The following is a 19,649-nucleotide window of genomic DNA, read 5'->3' as shown; positions in this document are numbered from 1 at the left end:
GGAAACACTACTAAATAAAGGTTTTATAGTTATTAACTAATTAGTTATTTAATTAATCACTATTGTAATTAAAATCCTAATTAGAATAGGTAGCTAAATTATCTACAATTTAATTTTTAATATGTAAAAAATAACTAAATTGTCTCCAAATTAGTAGGAATACCTATCTTTTACTTTGATTAAACTACAAAATTAAAATACCATATTTGGTCAATATAATATTATTTAAATTTCTACCTTATTATTTTTAAAGATATTATTAATAAAATTAATTATTTAATTATGTTTATTATAAAACCAAAAAAAAGTTCAATATGGAAAAAAATTTAATTACCAAATATATTATATTTACTTTTATAAAAATTCTTAACTAATTTAATATTAACTATAAATAAAAAATTGATATAATTATAATAAATTTACTAATATGTTCATTGACGAGTTACGTTACGAGCCACGTGCATAGCACGTAATGCGAAACTAGTTTTTATATATGTATATATGCACACATATTATATTTATACATAAATATTTAAAAGGTTAATGTCATAAAAATTCACCAACTTTACACGTTTTCTCATTTTAATCACACAGTTTAAATTTTCTCATTTTCATACACGAACTACCATTTTTTCTTAAATTCATGCACGGTGCTGAGGTGTCACGACTCCATTGGTGTAATTAGCTTAGGTGGAGGTCATTTTACACCAATGAATGAGTGCCACCTCAGTACCGTGCATGAATTTGAGAAAAAGTGTTAGTTCGTGCATGAAAATGAGAAAATTTAAACTACACGATTAAAATGAGAAAACATGTAAAGTTCGTAATTTTTTTTGACATTAACCCATATTTAAATAAGTAAGTTATATATTTATTTATACTTATATATATATATATATATATATATATATATATATATAAGTATATATATTAATAAAAATAAAAATAATATAATTTTAAAGTACGATTTTTCGATTGGTTAGGTTAACCCCTAGTAAAAACCAAAAACCATATATTTTTTTTATAATTTAAAACCAAATCAATTCATTTTAACCAAACCAAAATAAATTTCAGATTTGTTTTGATCGGATTAATGGTTTTGTTCGGTTTTGCTCACCCCTAGAATTAGTGATGTAAATTTGTGTCTTTACTTGTTACATCCTTTTGAATATATCTTTAAAAAATTAGAGATATTTAAAAAAATATGTAAAAATTTAAAAATATTGTAAAACATAAACCAAAATAGTAAAACAATAATGTAATGTTTTTACTTTAATACTCAACTACTTGATTTTTTACTCTGCCGGTTGATTTCAGTAGAGTTTTATTTAAATTCCATTGTATAACGTTTTTTGCTTCTAAGGATCTTACTTATTTTAACTCAATTTTAATGGTTTTGACTTTGAGATTATTTAATTTTAGATTTTTTTTGATAATTTGAAAAAGAAGGGAGCGTTTGTGGGAGGAATCGAACCAACGATCTAGCAGTTTGCTGCTCATCGCTTACATCATTTGAGCTATATAGTTCATTGGTTTTAATTTGCGGTTTCAATACAGTTGCAGAATCCTTTCAATTACATGTTGAACCTATGATGAGGGGCGTGCATCATTGGTTGAATCTTCGAATCAAACAAAACCAAGTTAATCGAAATCAAAAAAAATTCTTAATCGAACTGTAATCAAAATATATATAAACCGTATTATAATCGATCCAAAATTGTAAGTTGGTTAGATTGGTTATTTGAATTAACCGAATAATCAAATTTCATTAACTTCAACTATTAAAAAAATATTAGCGTTACTTGCTCATTAAATACAAATTTAGGGGGAAAATTAATATCTAAACTCTATAAAAAAATTACAAAAGTACATTAAACTACTGAAAATTACAAAAACAACATTGTAACTATATTTTTTGGTTAATTAGATTGGTTAGATTAATTCGGAAATTTCAGACAGAAAATTAATTACAATATTCTAAATTCTTAACTATGACCAAATAAAATCAATTGAAGACCAAATAAAAATTAACTAAAAATCAACTCAGAGTAATATATTAGTTTGATTATGTCAGTTAATTCAGTTATATTCGAATATTGCAAACCCCTGCCTGCCATGTATGCTTCTTCCCTAAAACATGAAGAAATCACAAGAATTTTTTTTATACATACATACACACACACACTATAATTTACAATTTACTAATAAAGATAGAACAAGAAAATATATACATACTCTAAATTACAATGTATAGAAATATGAAGAAATTGCTTAAGAAAATCATGAACTTTAGTGTCTTTGGAAAAGTGAACATGGACTATAAATTTTTGTAATATCGGATGCCAGAATTTTTACTACTTAAAATAGCGAGCTATTACTGTTTAAAAAATTATGACGTGGACGCCGGAACAGTGTATATTCCGTTGTCCGCATCAACATTTTTTTAATAGAGAATTGCTTGGCGTCAAATTGCAAAAATATAATAGTTTCATGTTCTAAAATCTAAAGTGTCAAAATAAAAATTAGTGTAAAAATTGTAAAATACGTTAATGTTCGTGTAAAAATTGTAAAAGACGCTAAAATTTGTGATTTTTGAAGCAATTAAACCTACTTCCGATTACAATTTAAATTGTGCTAATTAATTCTTCATATGACATCAACTTTACAATTTTGTCTTCTTACCTTAATCTTGCACTTAAAACCCCTTCAATTGCTCCAACCAATGCAAATGCAGACAAACAAAAAACCACAATGCTAAAGACTTGAAGCATAACCCATTTAACTGTCCAAGCTTCAATATTTCTCTGCCTAAAATACATTTTCACTGGAAAATATATTGATAAGGGCCAAAAGTTTAATGCTCCCAACAATCCAATAACCTGATTGAAATAAGGAAATGTGATCGAAATAGCTGTTATTGATACCGCGTATAATGTTCGGAAACATACCCTGAAGCCGTTTAATCGGAAAGCCGGAAAGCCGGGGAGTTTCAGGATGTAATTCTTGTCTATGAATAAGCTGTCAGGATATTTCTGTTTGAACCATTGTTCAGTTGTTGCAAATACAGGCTGACTGTATACCTGCCAAGATGATATTATGTCAATAGAACTATAAACCAAAGTATATATTCTGTTTAGGCCTAATAGTTTAAAAAATCCAGAAATCTGCCAAGATGATAGATTTGAAACAAAATGAAAGTTCGTGCCTTTAAATGACAACTTTTAAAGTTCATGATTAAAATGAAACTTCATGTAAAGTTTGTGATTTTTTTTAGGAATTAACCCTAAATTTAATCAAAAAATTAATTTCCATAATTTTATTCAATTTGAAAATATTTTGGTTCAATTTTATTAACTGTTTAATCTGATATGAGTTAAATCATGAATTCTACGAAAATATGGACTAATTACAAAATAAATCATGAACTCTATGAAAAATATAGATTAATGATAAAATCAATCACGAACTTTAGCGTATTTAGCAATTATAATATGAATTTAAAAATTGGCAATATTAGACACGAACCGTCAAAATTTTGCAATTCGGAAGCACCTATCAATTAATTTTCTGATAAAAAACATTGATATGGATGGCGGAAAATGTATATTCTGGTATCCACTCAACATTTTTTATTGAATAAAATAATTCGTTATTCCGAATTATAAAAAATTAATTATTCGTGTCAGACATTACCAAGATAAAAGTTCGTGTTGTAATCACAAAATATGTTTAAGTTCGTTTAATTTGAGTTTAACCCTAAGGTTCACATTACTTTTATAGTTTTATACATATGATTTTTAAAATTACTTTTTAAATACATAATGTCACATGTCAATTAAATAAATTTTGATATTATGCTAAAATTACGGTCGATCTTTAAAATTGGCAAATTATCAAACTAGTAACTATTAGTTGGATTTACAAAATAATTTTAAAAATAGTAGATTTTTGTATAAGGTGAAGAGCACATATAATTAGATACCTGATAAGCTCCAAGTAGATGAAGCACAATAGAAGCATTAGCAAAATCAATCAGCCAGTATGGTTCGTAAAATCCGAAACCTGTGAGGAGATTCCCCGGTGTATTTTCTCCGAAAGCTGCGTATCCAAATGCTCCACAGCATACATAGAAAAATGTCGTCAGGGCGAGGGCTATTGTCGACGCCTTCTTCATTGTCACATTTTCAGGCGGAAGCGATTTCAACGTATCCTTCACGTTCCATTATACATATCAATCTCCAGAATGAGATAACATAAGTTGTTACTATGTTGCGCGGAATTTTTTCGTGTCCTACATTTTGTCTCCTTAAATAACATATTTTGTGAAATATGATTTTACGGTTATTCTTATTTATACTCTTTTATATTTTAATATTTTTGTTTCCGTGCTACATAGCGATATGTTCATCATGAATTTGGTGTATCCGAAATATAAAAACAAGACCTGAATTTCAAGAAGAATTAGGGCATATGGATATGCAAATGCGATGTCACCAATCGCTTGAGATATGTTCCATACTTTATCTGCTGCACTAGAAGCTGCCACTCCTGTAATGCTACCCAAAACATATCCATTTTCTACACTTAAAGGAAATATATAATATAATTAAAATCTCAAAAGAGAATATTAACGTTAGATAAAGAGACATTTTTATATAAATTATGTCTATCAAGCCAAATGATATGGTAAATTGGTTAAAATCATAAAATTTACGTCTCATGGTGTCAAAAGATTAAATCTTTCTAACTTTTTGTAAATTTATCCAAAAAAATTAAAGCTTATAAGTCTATCCCAATTTGATAATTTCGTTGAAAACTTATCTAACTTTTTACCAATCATATATTTTAATTGTATTAAACTTTTATCTCAGTACAATATTCATTTATCTTTTAGGTTCATTTAAGTTTCAAATTTTCTTTTTTTTATTTCAATAACTTAAAGGTATATTTGATTTTTGATATTGTTTTTAAATTAGGAGATAAATTTTATAATTTTGGAATAAGAAATTTTTTAATTCAGGAGTTAATAAAGAAAATTATAACTAAAAGCTTGAATAAATTAAATTGATAGAAAAAAATTCGGATTATTTTCCAAATACCTGTTTTGGGTAAAATATTTACAACATTTTGGCTCATCTTTTTCTCTTATCCTACATTACCTAATAAACTAACTTATTTATCAAAAATACCCACTATATAAAGAAGTTTTATCTCATTTTAGTTTAAATTTTTACATAGTCACCTTATTTTTTTCTCTTCTCTCTCTTCTTCTCTCTTCTTTTCTTCTCTTTTTTCATTTAATTTTCAGTTTATCTCCTCTGATTACTTTTCCGTTCGTCTTTTCGGTCGCGCTTCCGTTCGTCTACTTCAGATGGATTTCTCGTCGTTTCCGATCGTTTTTCCGTTCGTCTTTTCCGTTCGCGCTAGTCCGTTCATCTCTTCCATTCGCGTTATGGATTTCTCAACTCGTTTTTAGATTTATGTAATTTTTTAGATTTATTTATAGTGATTTAAATATTTTGTAAATAAATTATTATAAATCTATAATTTTTTGTTTATAAAATTGTTCTATTATTTATATAATTATTTTTTTTTGTCTTCTTTTATTCATAGATTTGTTTATTACTACTGATTTTGTAAAGAAAATATTGATTTATGATGCATTTATAGTAATTTTATAATATATTTACGTCTTAGTGTATTATTGGTATATTTATAGTATATTTCTGCCGTTTTTAGTATATTTATGGTCCATTTACAGTGTTTATGGTGTATTTGCAGTGTTTCATGGTGTAAACCACAAAAAACACTACAAAATGTCATAAATACACTACTTATACACTATATATACACTACTTATACACTGATATTACACTATATAAACACTATAAAAACACTATACATACACTACTGATACACTATAAAAAATTAAAAAAAAATCCAGAAAAAAAACCTATAAAAAATAAAAATTAACACTATATATACACTATATAAAAAAACTGTCAGTCGGTTCGGTCGACCGGACCGAAAAAACCGAAAACCGAAAATTGGATACCGAAAAAAAAGTATTTTTAAAATTAAAAAAATAAAAAGGTATTTTTCGTAAATAAAAAAAGATAAAAAAGAAAAATCAAAACTTGGCATGTAAAAATGTAAATAAGTTATCAAAACATGTATTTCAGGTAATTACCACAAAAAAATTGGATAGATTTAAGATGAAATTATAAAATTGAGACTAATTTATAAACTTTTAAATTTTGGATTTACTTAATAGAAGGTAAAAAGAAGTAGTCTTTTTTGAACTATTTAACCAAAAGTGAACTTAGTAGACAAATGTCAATATCAGCCTAACTTGAATGATTAAGGCATCTCTGCGTGCATTGAGAAGTTGTAAACCACGCCTTCGTAATTAACAACTAACAATTGAGATTTTAAGAATTGATTACCATCTTTGACGGAAAAAAACACTTAATAGACAATTCATGTTGAATTAGATACGTTTTCAATATAATTGTCTAGTTTATAAAATTAACGAACGAAACGGTTATAATTTTTTCCTGAAAAAAATATATTTTAAAACAGTCTAAGTATAGGTAAATTTTGTATAAATTACCTATTACTTGTGCTAAGCCAAGTGCGAAGCCTATGGAGGCGTAGATGAAGGACATGAGAGCAGCAACAATTGATAGCCATTGCATGTTTTGGAAATTTGGAATTTGAGAAAGTATCACTTGAAATGCTCCAAATAATATCATATTTGATGTGTCCGAGTATTGGCAATTACCATCATGCCCTTCTTTGTGGTAGCAGTTGGATTTCTGAATTGCTCTTTATCCAAATAGAAATAAATAATCTTTAGAGAAATTTACAAAACCTTAAATTAAACCAGCATAAATATTCTTTAGAGAAATAAGTTTTCTCTAATACTCTCTTAATCATGGATCGGACTTGGGTGGATTCCGGTCCGGTTTAGTTGGATACGACTCTTTTGCATGCAAGCTCAAATCTATTTGGTTCGATATAATTATAAGTTTTACGATCCAGACTCGATCTGATGAATTTATGCGTGTTTGGATTGGACTTTTTGGATTTACGTTAAATTTAAACTAAATATAAAAAATTCAAACCTTTGATTTGATACCAGTTTATCTCGGGCTAGATTGAGTAGTAAAATTAAGTATTCAAACTCAATTTAAAGTGGGAAACCGGAACGTTGGACAAGTATATACTCTCCACGTCTTCAAAATAGGCGTAATCAATAAAAAATACTCCACTTTTACAGTTCAAACTTTCAAAATCGTCAATTTTAACTCATTTCTTAAATTTTGATTGTAATAATTTGTTTAAAGTAACCAATGAGCTTTAACTCAAATGGTATAAGCGCTGAGCAGCAAACTGCTAGGCCGTGGGTTTAATTCCTCCCACAAGCGTTCCCCCTCCCTAATTTATCAAAAAAAAAATTGTTTAAAGTAGAGTGGAAAAAAATTCATATATACTCTTCATATTATTCATATTGTTCCACTTTGCTTTTTACCATGAAGATTTTCAAATATAAAGGATATGTATTTGAATTTTTTTTTCTACTCGAATTTAATAAAATTGCTATAATTAAAACTGAATAAAAAATTGATTAAAATTGAATATTTTGAAAGTTTGGAGTAAAAACGAAAAAGTCGAAAAATGTGGCATTTTTCAATGATCAAGCCCAATACGAATCGTCCATTATTTCAATAATATTTACCTATTTGTTTTAACTTCTCAATTTACTCATTAATAATTATCAATAAACAGAAAATAGAAGTAGATTTGTGAGAGTTGAAGAACATACCTCATGCTGATAGCAGAAGTAATGGTATAAGCAATTCCTGTCCCATACAAGCTTAGTTCTACCATCAAACCACATATCCATGAAGCCTTCTTTCCTAAATCCGTTTAATTATTTTGTGAAAGCTATTACTACTTTAAACTTACAAAAAAAAAGAGAGGCAATTACACCATTTACCAAAAAAAATAAAAATAATTACAAAAGTATATGTTGACTTTTTTCATTTACAAAAATATTAATAATATTTACAAAAGTACAAAAAAATAAAAAATAATATCAAACATACGGTATATACTGTGGGTATAATGTTAGTATACTAATAAACTAACATTATATCAACATTATACCAAAATTATACCAACATTATACATACTGAGATTTTATTAATATTAAATGAAAATTGACCAAAATTACATCAAATCGTATACTGAAAATTAAATTAATAATATACCAAAATTATACCATCAGTATACCAAGAGTATACAAATTCTCTAGTTCATTACCAACTATAGTGAAAAATACACATAAAAAAAAATACATGTTATCAACTAGAAAATATATATAAAAATTTATAATCAATATACCAATAATATACTGAAATTATACCAATAATAAACCAAATATTATTTTTAAATTATATGATTTATAGTTTTAATATTCCAAAATTATACCATAATTATACCGACATTATACAAATCGTACTTTTGTAATTAATTTTCATTTTTTGATACTTTTGTAATTAATTTTAAATCAGTCGTATTTTTGTAAATAAAAAAAGTTTACAGGTACTTTTGTAAATATTTTTAAAATTTTAGGTAGTTTTGTCATCGTCCCAAAAAAAAATGTGTAGAACTTATTTGACAAAAGTTAATTTTGCCCCTCTAAACTAGCCTAAAAAATTAAAATTAAAATTTCCTCATGTTCATTTAAACATGAAAGGTCATGTTTAGTAAATTTACATCATTTATTATAAAATGAATAGTATAAATTAAAAAAAGTTCAATTTTAATTAAATAAATTTATATCATTCATTTTATAACGAATGTTGTAGATTCATGACATGCACCCCTAAATCTCAATCTAAAAAATTAACCTAGTTTAAAATATTATTGGATAAAAAAAACACACTAGTCTATTTTAGATCATTTTACCCTACAAGTTAACATTAATCTCACGTCATCTTCACTCCAATTTTAAGATTAAATAACTTTAGTATCCATAATTAAGAATCATGTTTCTTTTTTTGATAATTTAAGAATGGCTAATCCCCTGAAAAACCTCCCACCTTTCAACCCCCTTCGTTTGCACCCTCACCTTTTAAAATCTCCAATTTTACCCAAATTCTCACCTTTCATTGTCAATTGCCCCTAAAAGTATTAAATTAGCCCTTTCTCCCTATAAAAAAGTTCAAATCGATAATTTATATTTTAATTCATATTCTAAATAGTCCTCAATGTTTAAATTTCAACAATAAAACCATATTTCCTAAAATTTTAAAAGTTAAATTTTTTATATAAAATATAAATCAATTAAAAATCTCATTAAATATGGTTTTGTTGTTGAAATTTAAACATTAAGGACTATTTAGAACATAAATTAAAATATAAAATATCGATTTCAACTTTTTTCTAGTGACAAAAGCCCAATTTAATACTTTTAGGGTGCAATTGAAAATGAAAGATGATAATTTGGATAAAATTGGGGATTTTGAAAGGTGAGGGTGCAAACCAAAGAGGGTTGAAAGGTGGGGGGTTTTTCCAGGGGTTAAGCCTTTAAGAATTATGTTTTTAATGTTTGATGTCCATTACTACCATTCCTAACCATTGTCCTAATTATAGTTATTTGTTCTTACACACATTATAAAATAAAAAGTATAGATTCACTTTTAGTTTTCACTACTCATTTTAAAATGAAAAGTGTAAGTTGATGGAATATGACAGGATTATAATTTTATATCTTAAATATGATACTATTACTCACCAAATAATTAATTATTTGACAAGAGGGATTTTATAATTTTATTTTAACAAAATATTTAAAAGCAGTAGAACTAAAAAATTTACTCTGACATTTTTGATATTTATTATAATTCACAATTTTATTTGTCTTATTTAAATAATTTAAATATTCATTTTTATTTTTGTTAACATATTAATCCTTTCATTTATTTTTAATGTTAGGTGATTAAGTTAATTAATCTACAGAATTAAATTTCAGTTTAGTTTTTAAATATTTTTGTAATATAAATATAAATAAAAATTATATTTTATGTTATTTAATGAATTCAACTTATTTGTTTTCTATACTAATCCATGTTTTAATTTTTTTACTTTTATGAAAATAAGTTTTAAGTATTTATTGAAAAGTAAGATAAGTACTTTATTTTTTAAAAAATTAAAAATTAAAAATTAAATTCATTAAGTAAAAAACACAATTAAAATTTTTAAAAAATACATTTTATATTAATAATCATTAGATTATCATTTGTTTTCTTAATATGATGTCTTTCTCAAGTAACATTGCACAACTAAAAACGACTAGATATCCACCTTATCCCACTAAATTAATTTATTCTTCTCTATAAGGTTGTCAATGACAAAACACTATACTATACTCAACACTAATGAATTATTTGTGGTATCAAGACAAACCACATAATTAATTCATGAAACTAATCAATCTCTTCTATAACTTTAATATTATCACTAATGGAAGTTTACTTTATTTATGACGTGTGGTTTACCACAAAATACTGTTACAAAACAATTATATCTTGATAGGGTGCATCAAAACAAAAATGATGACGAATCATGAAAAATTAAGATAAATACCACACAAAATAATATTTGTCAGAAATTGTTTTCTATAAACACCAGAATATTATATATATCTCACGTAGAATTTAAGTAATACGACACTCGCTAATTTACATTAGTTAAGTATAAAATATATATTTTTAATACGTATTGTTCATTACACATCAGTTTTTAATTTTAAAAGCAGCTTCATTTGAGGTAGTGTACACTATCATCTCTCTTTCTGCTGAACCATTCATAAATTTTAATTCACATTTTAAATATTTTAAACTTTTATTTAATTGCTATCGTGATTCAGACGCCATTTATAATGTAACATGCAACTTAAGTTGTATACAATCATCTAAAATTTTAAGTATTATTATGCCATGTGCCAATATTAGAAATAAATATGGGAATCTCATTTAAAACTAATTTGTGATGACTAATACACATTTTAAATGTTTTATCAATTGATTACCAAACATTTAATACGCGTCATATTACTTAAATTCTACCGTTAAATTAATATAATACATTCGATTCCACCGTCAAATATAATTCATTCGGTGTTTATATATGTTTTCGATATATAATGAATATTTTTGACAAAAAAAAGGAGATGAGCGATGACGAAATTACCTAAAGTGGTATTGACGGCTTGAAGATAAGAAGTATTAGTTGAAGGACCAAATTGGGGATGAGGAAATCGATAGGAATCGGAGAGTAAATAAGTAGAAATAAGAGTAACCAAAGCAAAAAAGATCATAATTAAGGGACCAGCAATCCACCCTAATTGTGCCATGCTCCATGCTAATGACAAAACTCCTGATCCTATTACTCCGGTAATTATATGTGCCACTGCCGTCCATATTGTCCCTTCATGCAACATATAAATTATTCCATTTCAGTCATGAATATATATGTTTTAGTGCTTATATAATAATGGCATTATTATAGAATATTATATTTTTCCAATAATTGAAATGTAGATCCAAAATAGATAATGACATAATGTTATAATATTTATGTTGTTCGATTGGTCGAGTAATTTATGGATTCTAACTCCTTGGATCCAATGTGATGTGTTGTTGGATGTAAGAGTTATAATTAAAAATGTAGTCAATTTTTATATGTCAAAGTTAAAAGAATCCAAGTTATTAGAAAGAATACATAAGTTTATTTAATTTTTTTGTCATTAAGCCGTCAACGTTATTAAACATTGTAAAAAAAAAATTAAATTTTTGAAAAGACTGAAGCCCTTTTTGTTTATTTGCTGGCACTTTGCTCCATATAAAAACTTTAAGGGCAAAAATTGGCCAAAAAATATTTTAAAAAAAATTATATACTCTTTCCGAATAACTTGAGGATTCTTTGTACCTTCTTCCGTTTTAATTCCTTTTTAGAAAAGAATTTAGTAATTGCATACGTTTTTAATCTTCCAATCATCATAAAAATAAGAAATGAAGAAGGGCAGAGAGAAATAACATTGTTCTTTACTTATAAACTATGAAGTTCCTAATATCATTCAAAATTTCTGCATATATCATTAGATAATTATAGTTTCTGCTCTTGTAATTCATTTGAAATGTTATACATATTAAGATAATCTAGAAATCGTTATATAATTAATTCATTTAAAAGTTTAAACTATTAAACGAGCTTCTAATAAAATTTTAATTATCTTAATACATCTGATGATACGTGAATGTCTATTAAATTTATAACATGAACCAATAAATACACAAGTCTATTCCATTTTATGCTTAAATATACTTTTTTAACTAAGTACTAAATGAAGTTATCAAAGATAGAATTTCAAATCTCTCAAATATAAAGACTTTAATGTCATATCGATACTAAAATTCAAGCAGTTAGCTGAGGCTTCAACAATAAATTTACTATCCAATCATAAACTAAATAAAATTTATTACCTATAATTCTTTTTATTCTTAGAATCAAGACTATAAAATTTGAAGTTAGAGTCATGAAAAAACTTATATATGTGAGTTAGTTTTATTGAAAACAAGAACAAAATGACTTAGAAAAAGAAAGAAAACATAGAGAGAGCAAAGAAAAAACCAGTTCTTTTGAGGTGTTGAGATGGTAACAATGGTGCATCAGTTTCTTCTCCCATGACTTTTGCTCTCTTCAAAAACAGAAACAGAATTAAATAGAGAGAGCGAGAGGAGTGGGTTTGAGGTTTAAGTTTACAAATAACAAACTTATTGTGTTATACTTGAAACTCTGCCTCTAATGGTAATGTATACTATACTAAATTATAAAAAATCTCTTTTTTTGGGGCAGTTATTATCTAAATGAGATGTATTAATTAGGAGTATAGGTGGCCATGGTTCACAATCTGGCTGTTTCGGTTCGAAACCGCCAGAAGTTCAAGAAAACTAGAACCAGCTCTGTACCGCCTTTTGGACGGTTCTGGTTTCGGCCGGTTTGAAAAAAAAAATTAATTTAAAATCAAAATTAAATATTACATTAATATTAAAATATGGATCTCACTTGATTTTAATTAACATTAAATATCTAGAGATAATTGGACAATAAAAAAATTACTATAAAATTAAATCTTAAATCAATACATCCAACTAAATATATCTAATAGAATATAGATAAGATTAAAACTATTAATAGTTTGAATTATAAATAGTTTGAAGTTATAAAAAGACAAATATTTAACCAATATAAAATCAATGATCATAGCTAATCAAGTCATAAATATGAAAAATTAAATATTTGAGTAGTATATAAAAGAGAAAAATAGATTAAATTAAATACAATTCAACTAAATATAGATATGGTTGATAATTTATAACTAATTAAGCAATAGAAGAAAAAGATAAATATTTAATTAATTATAGTATATATTGTATGATATATTTAAAAATAAATAATTATATATATGACAAAATATACTAAAACTAAATACGGTAAAATGTTCAGTTATTATTCGTTGTATATATATAGTCGATCTTTTAAAATTATTATTTTTAAAAGGGTTGGAACCAGAACCGTTTTTCTAAGAAAATTGGAACCGATTTCGCACGAACTTGGTAATTATGGGCAATTTGCCCATTTTGACAATTTGCCCCCTTAATTTGTAAGTTAATTTGTCAAAATGGGCTAATTGCCCATAATCAATAAATCCGTGTACTAATTTGCTAATAAATTAATTTATATATTAATTGTCCATTCTTTTATAAGTTAAAGGGAAAAATTGCTATTTAAGTCTGTTTTGCAATGGTTTAGAGGATTCTAAAACGGGCTATTGTACAGGTTGTTGAGACTTGAGAGTCATGCAAGCAATTCTTGGACTAGACATGTCCATTTTATATTTAGGGCCGGGTTTAAGGCGGTCCTATGAGCCTAAATCTAAAAATTATAGACTACTCATTTAAAATTTAAAATTAAAATTGTTTTGTTTAAATTAATAAAATCATAATTTAAAAGATAATGATAATTTTTTCTATCTGTAATATCATTTTCTTTTTGTTAAGTTAGAATTTTGCAATATATCACTTTCCACAATTGATTTAGTTAAAATTTTACAATTAGATTTATTTTAATTCATTCAATTATTAAATAACTAAGTTTAATATGCCATTAATTAATATTATTTAATGACGTTACTCACATTTCCTCTATTTTAACAAATATTAAACATTATAAAAAGGAAAATCAAGAAAATCAATTAAATAAAACTGAAATACAGAGATCTATTTATAAAAATGTGATCAATTTCATGATTTAAACTAGAATACAGAGATCTATTTCTCGTGACAGTTTCTGTTTCCGTGCTACATAGTTGAACAAAAAAGTAAACTCTGTTTTCGGATTTTACAATCTATTATTAGAGCTTCACACTATTTCAACTTCAAATTGAATTTCAAGTACACATTCACCTAATTAACAATATTCTAATAATAGCCCACAAATAATTTAGCATCACAAAATCTATCCAATTAGCCAATTTTGGCACTAATAAGCCCTTCAATTGACCCAATTAATCCCAAAATAGTGACAAGCAAACAAATAAAGCTAAAAATCCTAAGAACAATCCATTTTCTTGTCCAAGCTCCAATTTTCTTCTGCACAAAATACATTTCCACCGGAAAATAAATGGCCAAAGGCCAAAAATTCAGTGCTCCCAAAACTCCCAAAACACTGTTAAAGTAAGGAAATGCCATGGCAGCTGCTGTCGTGGCTGCCACGTAAGCTGTTCTGAAACATAGCCTCAGAATGTTGAGTTGCAGAGGAGGTAATAATGGGAGTTTGATGGTGTAAAATTTATTTATTAATCTACTTCTTGGATATTTCTTGCCGAGCCAACGCTCCACAAATGCAAATACGGGTTGGCTGTATATCTGAAACAAAAATACAAATCCATGAGTCAACTATAATTCTATTTTGTCTTAAATACTAATTTATGGGGATAAGCAAACGGTCGGTTCGGTTAATACTAACTTATTTTACCAAAACTGAATTACTTTATCAATTTAACCAAATTGACTGAATTAATTAAAATAAACAAAAACTAAAAACCGACTAAATTAGTCTGTTAATTTGATTAAACCAATAATAATTTAAAATATAAATGAAACAAAAAACAATTGGTTAGTTGAGTTAGCCAAAATCTTAAAACTCTTAACAGTGAGTAAACGAAGCCAAAAAAATTAGTGACCGTAAATCTTTGACCCAATTAACCGAAATAGATTGTTAATTAATTAATTTAATTTTAACCAAACTTTTACTCATCTCTAATTTTCCCCCTTTAACTTGTAGGTCATGAACAATCTATACTATTTTATTTTATTAATTAGTCCCTGGAATATCAATTAGTCTAAATTTTGTTCAATTTATCCCCTTAATTTTATTAATTAATTTTTAAAATTAATACATTTAGTCTAATTGATAAAATTGACAAGTTGAACAGATTAATTGATAAAATTAATAATTTTTTATTAATTAACTATCGCGTAGAAGTTGAGGAGGTAAATTGATATTTAGATTTTAAAAAGGGGAGTAGTACGGTACCTGATATCCTCCAATTAAATGAAGAACAATGCAAGCATTAGCTAAATCAATGAGCCAAAAAGGTTCAAAAAATCCAAATCCTGTCAATAAATTTCCTGGTGTCTCGTTCCCAAATGCTGCATATCCGAAGCATCCACAGCACAAGTAAAAAAATGTTGTAATAAATATTGCAATCATTGATCCCTTCTTCATGGTTTTGTTCTCTGCTGGTTTTGACTTCAATGTATCCTTCAATCATTTTAAACATTTATTTTGTTATTTAATTTCTTCTCCAACAATTTGCTAATATTATGATGAATATTTGTTTGAGGAAATACTAGGATGCAGCGAAACTTTATGTATGCTGAGTTTTCTCGTTTCGGAAACGTTTCTGTTTTGGAAACTCTCAGAAACTCTTCGGAAACATTTCGGGCCCGTTTCTGTAAATAGTAAAAATTGGAAACTCGTTTTTTATATTTTGAAAAAATCTGTTTCGCCGTTTCCGTTTCCGTGCAACTTAGAAAAATAGAAATAGAAATAGAAATGAAATTACCTGAATTTCAAGAAGAATAAGTGAGTATGGATATGCAAAAGCAATGTCACCTAGTGCTTCAAATGCTAGCCATAATTTATCAGCAGTATTAGCAGCTGGAACTCCTCTTATGCTCCCCTTTATCGTCCCATTTTCTGCATTTTCCACAAATTTACTTCAACCAAAGAACCCCTTTAACTAAAAACCGACCGATTTAACCGAAACTGAAATTATTTTATTTTTTTAATCGAACCGGTCAAATTAATTAAATTAAAAAAAAAAAAACTGAAATGTGTACCTAATACTTTAGCAAAGCCAAGTCCAAATCCGATAAATGAGTAAGTGAAGGACATGATTGCTGCAATAACTGAGAGCCATTCCATGTTATGAAAATTTGGGATTTGTGACACTACTATTTGCACTAGTCCAAACGCAAGCATAAACAATGTATCCTCGTATGAACATGCAGCTTTATGCCCTTCCTTATGATAACAATTTGACCTTTGAATTGCTCTGCATTAATCAATTAACTTCATTATGTGATTAATAAGTTCTATGTAGCATAGAAACGGACACGGATATAAAAACACGGGACACTTGAACACAGCCACGACGAAATATTATTATTTTAAGATTTTCTATATAAAATGTCGTATCTGAAACTGTAAATATCTGAAACGTTTCCAACATAGGACATGATTGAATGAAGTGACAGTTCTATCTAGAATAAGTTCAACAAAATTAAAAAATTAGTAACGCATGGATATGATATAATTTAGTTACAATTGGGTATATAAAAATCTATAACCTAATTCAGAATCATGTATCAACAATCGCAAGTTATAGTTAGAGTTGTATATTCCGTTCAAATCGATTTTCAACTCTATTTCAAATTCAAACCAAATCGATTTTTTTAAGAATTTTTTAAAAAATTAACTAAACCAATCATTTCGGATATATTTTGTAATTTATATCAAAACCAAAACTAATTTTTTTTTCTTTTAAAATCGAACTGAGTTGTATAGTTCAAATCAAACCAAAGTCAGTACCCAAGTCAATTTGATTTATATATTCAATTTAGTTTGATTTTGGCAATACCCTAGCTAGTAGTTACTCATAATAATTTAAGCACATCCGATGCCATGTGATGCCATGTGAGTGTGGTCAACAAAGATCAACTTAGGTAAAAATTTCCAAAACAGATACAACAAAAATAATATTCTTAAAAGTTGATGTTCTAAATTTGTCTCCAAAACTTTAAAAAAAAAAACAAAAAAACCTTGATTGAATGAATTTTAAAGTGAGCATGATAAAAATTAAAAAGAAAAATATACCTCATGCTGGTAGCAGTAGTAATAACATAGGCAATAGCAGTCCCAAACATGCTTAAATACTGAAGCAACCCACAAAACCATGTCTGCGTATTACCCAAGTTAACTCTAACAGCATCCATGTAAGAGTAGTTTCGCGTTCCGGTCACCGGATCAGGTGACCGGTAACAATCCGACAGCAGAAATGCAGAAATGTAAGTGACAATTGCGAAACAAAGCAATGAAATCGGGCCGGCGATCCATCCGAGCTGAGCTGTACTCCAAGCTAAAGAAAGAACTCCAGAACCTATCACAGCAGTGATTATGTGCGCTATACAGCTCCATAAAGTTCCTACAAGTTTAAATTCAAGATTAAATTTCAAGAAAATACAAGCAATAAATATATTAACAAGAACTATAAGTTTTTAAATATATATTTACCAGTTCTTAGTGGCTTGCCGTCATCATCATATGAACTATCAATAGGTTGCTCTTGTACTGCCATGGCAGAGACTGAGAATGTTTGTTTTTAGCAGCTAACGCATGTTTAGTAGAAATAAAGAGCCTCTAATTAACTCCCACTTTATAAAAATAATAGGCTTCGAAAAGTACATTTATGTTGAAATATTGCAAGACTTGTCAATTCGTGTTTGCGGGTTATTAACGGGTCGGATATGTCTAAGCGCGAAATACGACTAGTCAAAATACGAACACGAAACAATCAATAATCGTGTTTGATATATAAAACTTAAACGTGACACATTGACTGTGTAAACTTCACGACGCAACACTTATGAAGTATAAATATTTTTAATAAATATGTTAATAGATCAATATGTTTAAATTGTGAGTTAAAACTCATTTAATTATTGAAATCATGTATGTATATATATTTCTTTAATTTAACACAAATTACTAAAATAAAGAACCAACATTATATACAGACAAAAATAAAAATAATTATATTCTGAAATTTTAAAATAAGTTAAAAAAATTGTATTTAAATGAATTGAGTGTGTATTATAACCTATTTAGACATAAAAATAATCATGTCATAATAAATTGACTTGATTATATTCCAAACTTATCTACATCAAAATTCAAATTCATTTAATTTTGTATAGAGACGTTATTTAATTGCACCGTGTTTAAATTATTAAATTGAAAAAACTACACGTTCAAAATAAATGAGTGAAATGAAAAATACATACACGACAAAATATATTTAAATTTATTGTTTTAAGTTAAATGTCATAGAAGTTCTACGGTTATTGTTCTTTTTATAAAAGAAACTTGAATCTTATTTAATTTCTTTTTTGTAAAGGTATCATTAAAAACATTATAAAATATTGATTTATAGTTGGTAAAAGAATTTATCCATTGAAATTCCGCCGTTGTCCGTCGATAAAAGTGGTCGGTTAAACTTGTATTTTAGCAGTGACATTAACCGATGAGCGTATAATTGCTGATAGTGGAAATCATTTTCATAGATATGAGGCCAAAGGTTGTAATGAAGGGAGGTTCAGTATGTGGCTACCAATTTGTAGACAATGATAGACATAACATTTAGCCAACGATAAGTTCAAGAAAGTGTAATAGCAACTTCTACTGGACATGCATAACTATATTTTTTTTGGGTGCCCACCCGATTTTCAAGGCTTCGCCCTGACTAATCCGGATCCGACCTGCGTCGCGCATCTGGCATGGTGGGTGAGTTTGCCAATGGAAATTTTCTACATTCACAAGAACTCGAACTCGAGACCTTACTTAAGCGATATCAAGCCGTTTATCACTTGCATCAACCCCCATTGGTTGCATAACTATATTTTGATATCTCTGGTATTACTTGTTAAAGAAATTACAGCAATGCAATTAATGACTATATATTTAACCATAATAATTGGACAAAATAATACTAAAATATATGCCATTGCTAATAGAAAAAATAGCGATAAGTTTATTTTACTATTGGCCTAATCACTCAAAAACCCCTCACCTTTAAACCTTTTTTCAATTCCACCCCGACGTTGAAAATTTGTCAATTTTACCCACTTTTGAATTTTCCGTTTTCAATTGTACCCCAATATTTTAATTTTTGTTAATTTTTTTACTTAAATGATGAAATCATTCAATTAATTAAGTATAAACATGAAATTAAA

General features: G+C 27.1%; 2 protein-coding genes across 4 annotated transcripts; both read right to left on the bottom strand.

The window, feature by feature from the left end:
- Positions 1-2,012: 2,012 nt before the first annotated feature.
- LOC126686357 (probable amino acid permease 7) lies at positions 2,013-12,875 on the bottom strand. 3 transcript variants are annotated; one of them, XM_050380396.2, is made up of 8 exons: positions 12,703-12,875; positions 11,263-11,499; positions 7,829-7,922; positions 6,614-6,828; positions 4,445-4,578; positions 3,983-4,210; positions 2,683-3,080; positions 2,013-2,130 (listed from the first exon to the last, which is right to left on the bottom strand). In XM_050380396.2, the coding sequence occupies exons 1-8, from the start codon at positions 12,755-12,757 to the stop codon at positions 2,028-2,030; spliced, it is 1,464 nt and encodes a 487-aa protein (XP_050236353.1). In that variant the 5' UTR covers positions 12,758-12,875; the 3' UTR covers positions 2,013-2,027. The 3 variants fall into 3 exon arrangements, with proteins under 3 accessions (XP_050236353.1, XP_050236350.1, XP_050236352.1); XM_050380395.2 differs by lacking the exon at positions 2,013-2,130 and having other exon boundaries at positions 2,630-2,824; positions 2,949-3,080; positions 12,703-12,873; XM_050380393.2 differs by lacking the exon at positions 2,013-2,130 and having other exon boundaries at positions 2,535-3,080; positions 12,703-12,874.
- A 1,597-nt stretch (positions 12,876-14,472) lies between these two features.
- On the bottom strand, positions 14,473-18,081 carry LOC126654159 (probable amino acid permease 7). Its single transcript, XM_050348236.1, has 6 exons — positions 17,932-18,081; positions 17,515-17,842; positions 16,479-16,693; positions 16,202-16,335; positions 15,670-15,897; positions 14,473-14,999 (listed from the first exon to the last, which is right to left on the bottom strand). Exons 1-6 carry the CDS (start codon positions 17,993-17,995, stop codon positions 14,598-14,600), a joined length of 1,371 nt encoding a protein of 456 aa, XP_050204193.1. The 5' UTR covers positions 17,996-18,081; the 3' UTR covers positions 14,473-14,597.
- Between the last annotated feature and the right edge of the window lie 1,568 nt (positions 18,082-19,649).

The sequence above is a fragment of the Mercurialis annua genome, linkage group LG6 (genome assembly GCF_937616625.2).
Source record: "Mercurialis annua linkage group LG6, ddMerAnnu1.2, whole genome shotgun sequence".
NCBI lineage: Eukaryota > Viridiplantae > Streptophyta > Magnoliopsida > Malpighiales > Euphorbiaceae > Mercurialis > Mercurialis annua.
Note: the sequence above shows the minus strand (reverse complement) of the source record. Positions and strands in the feature narration are given on the sequence as shown.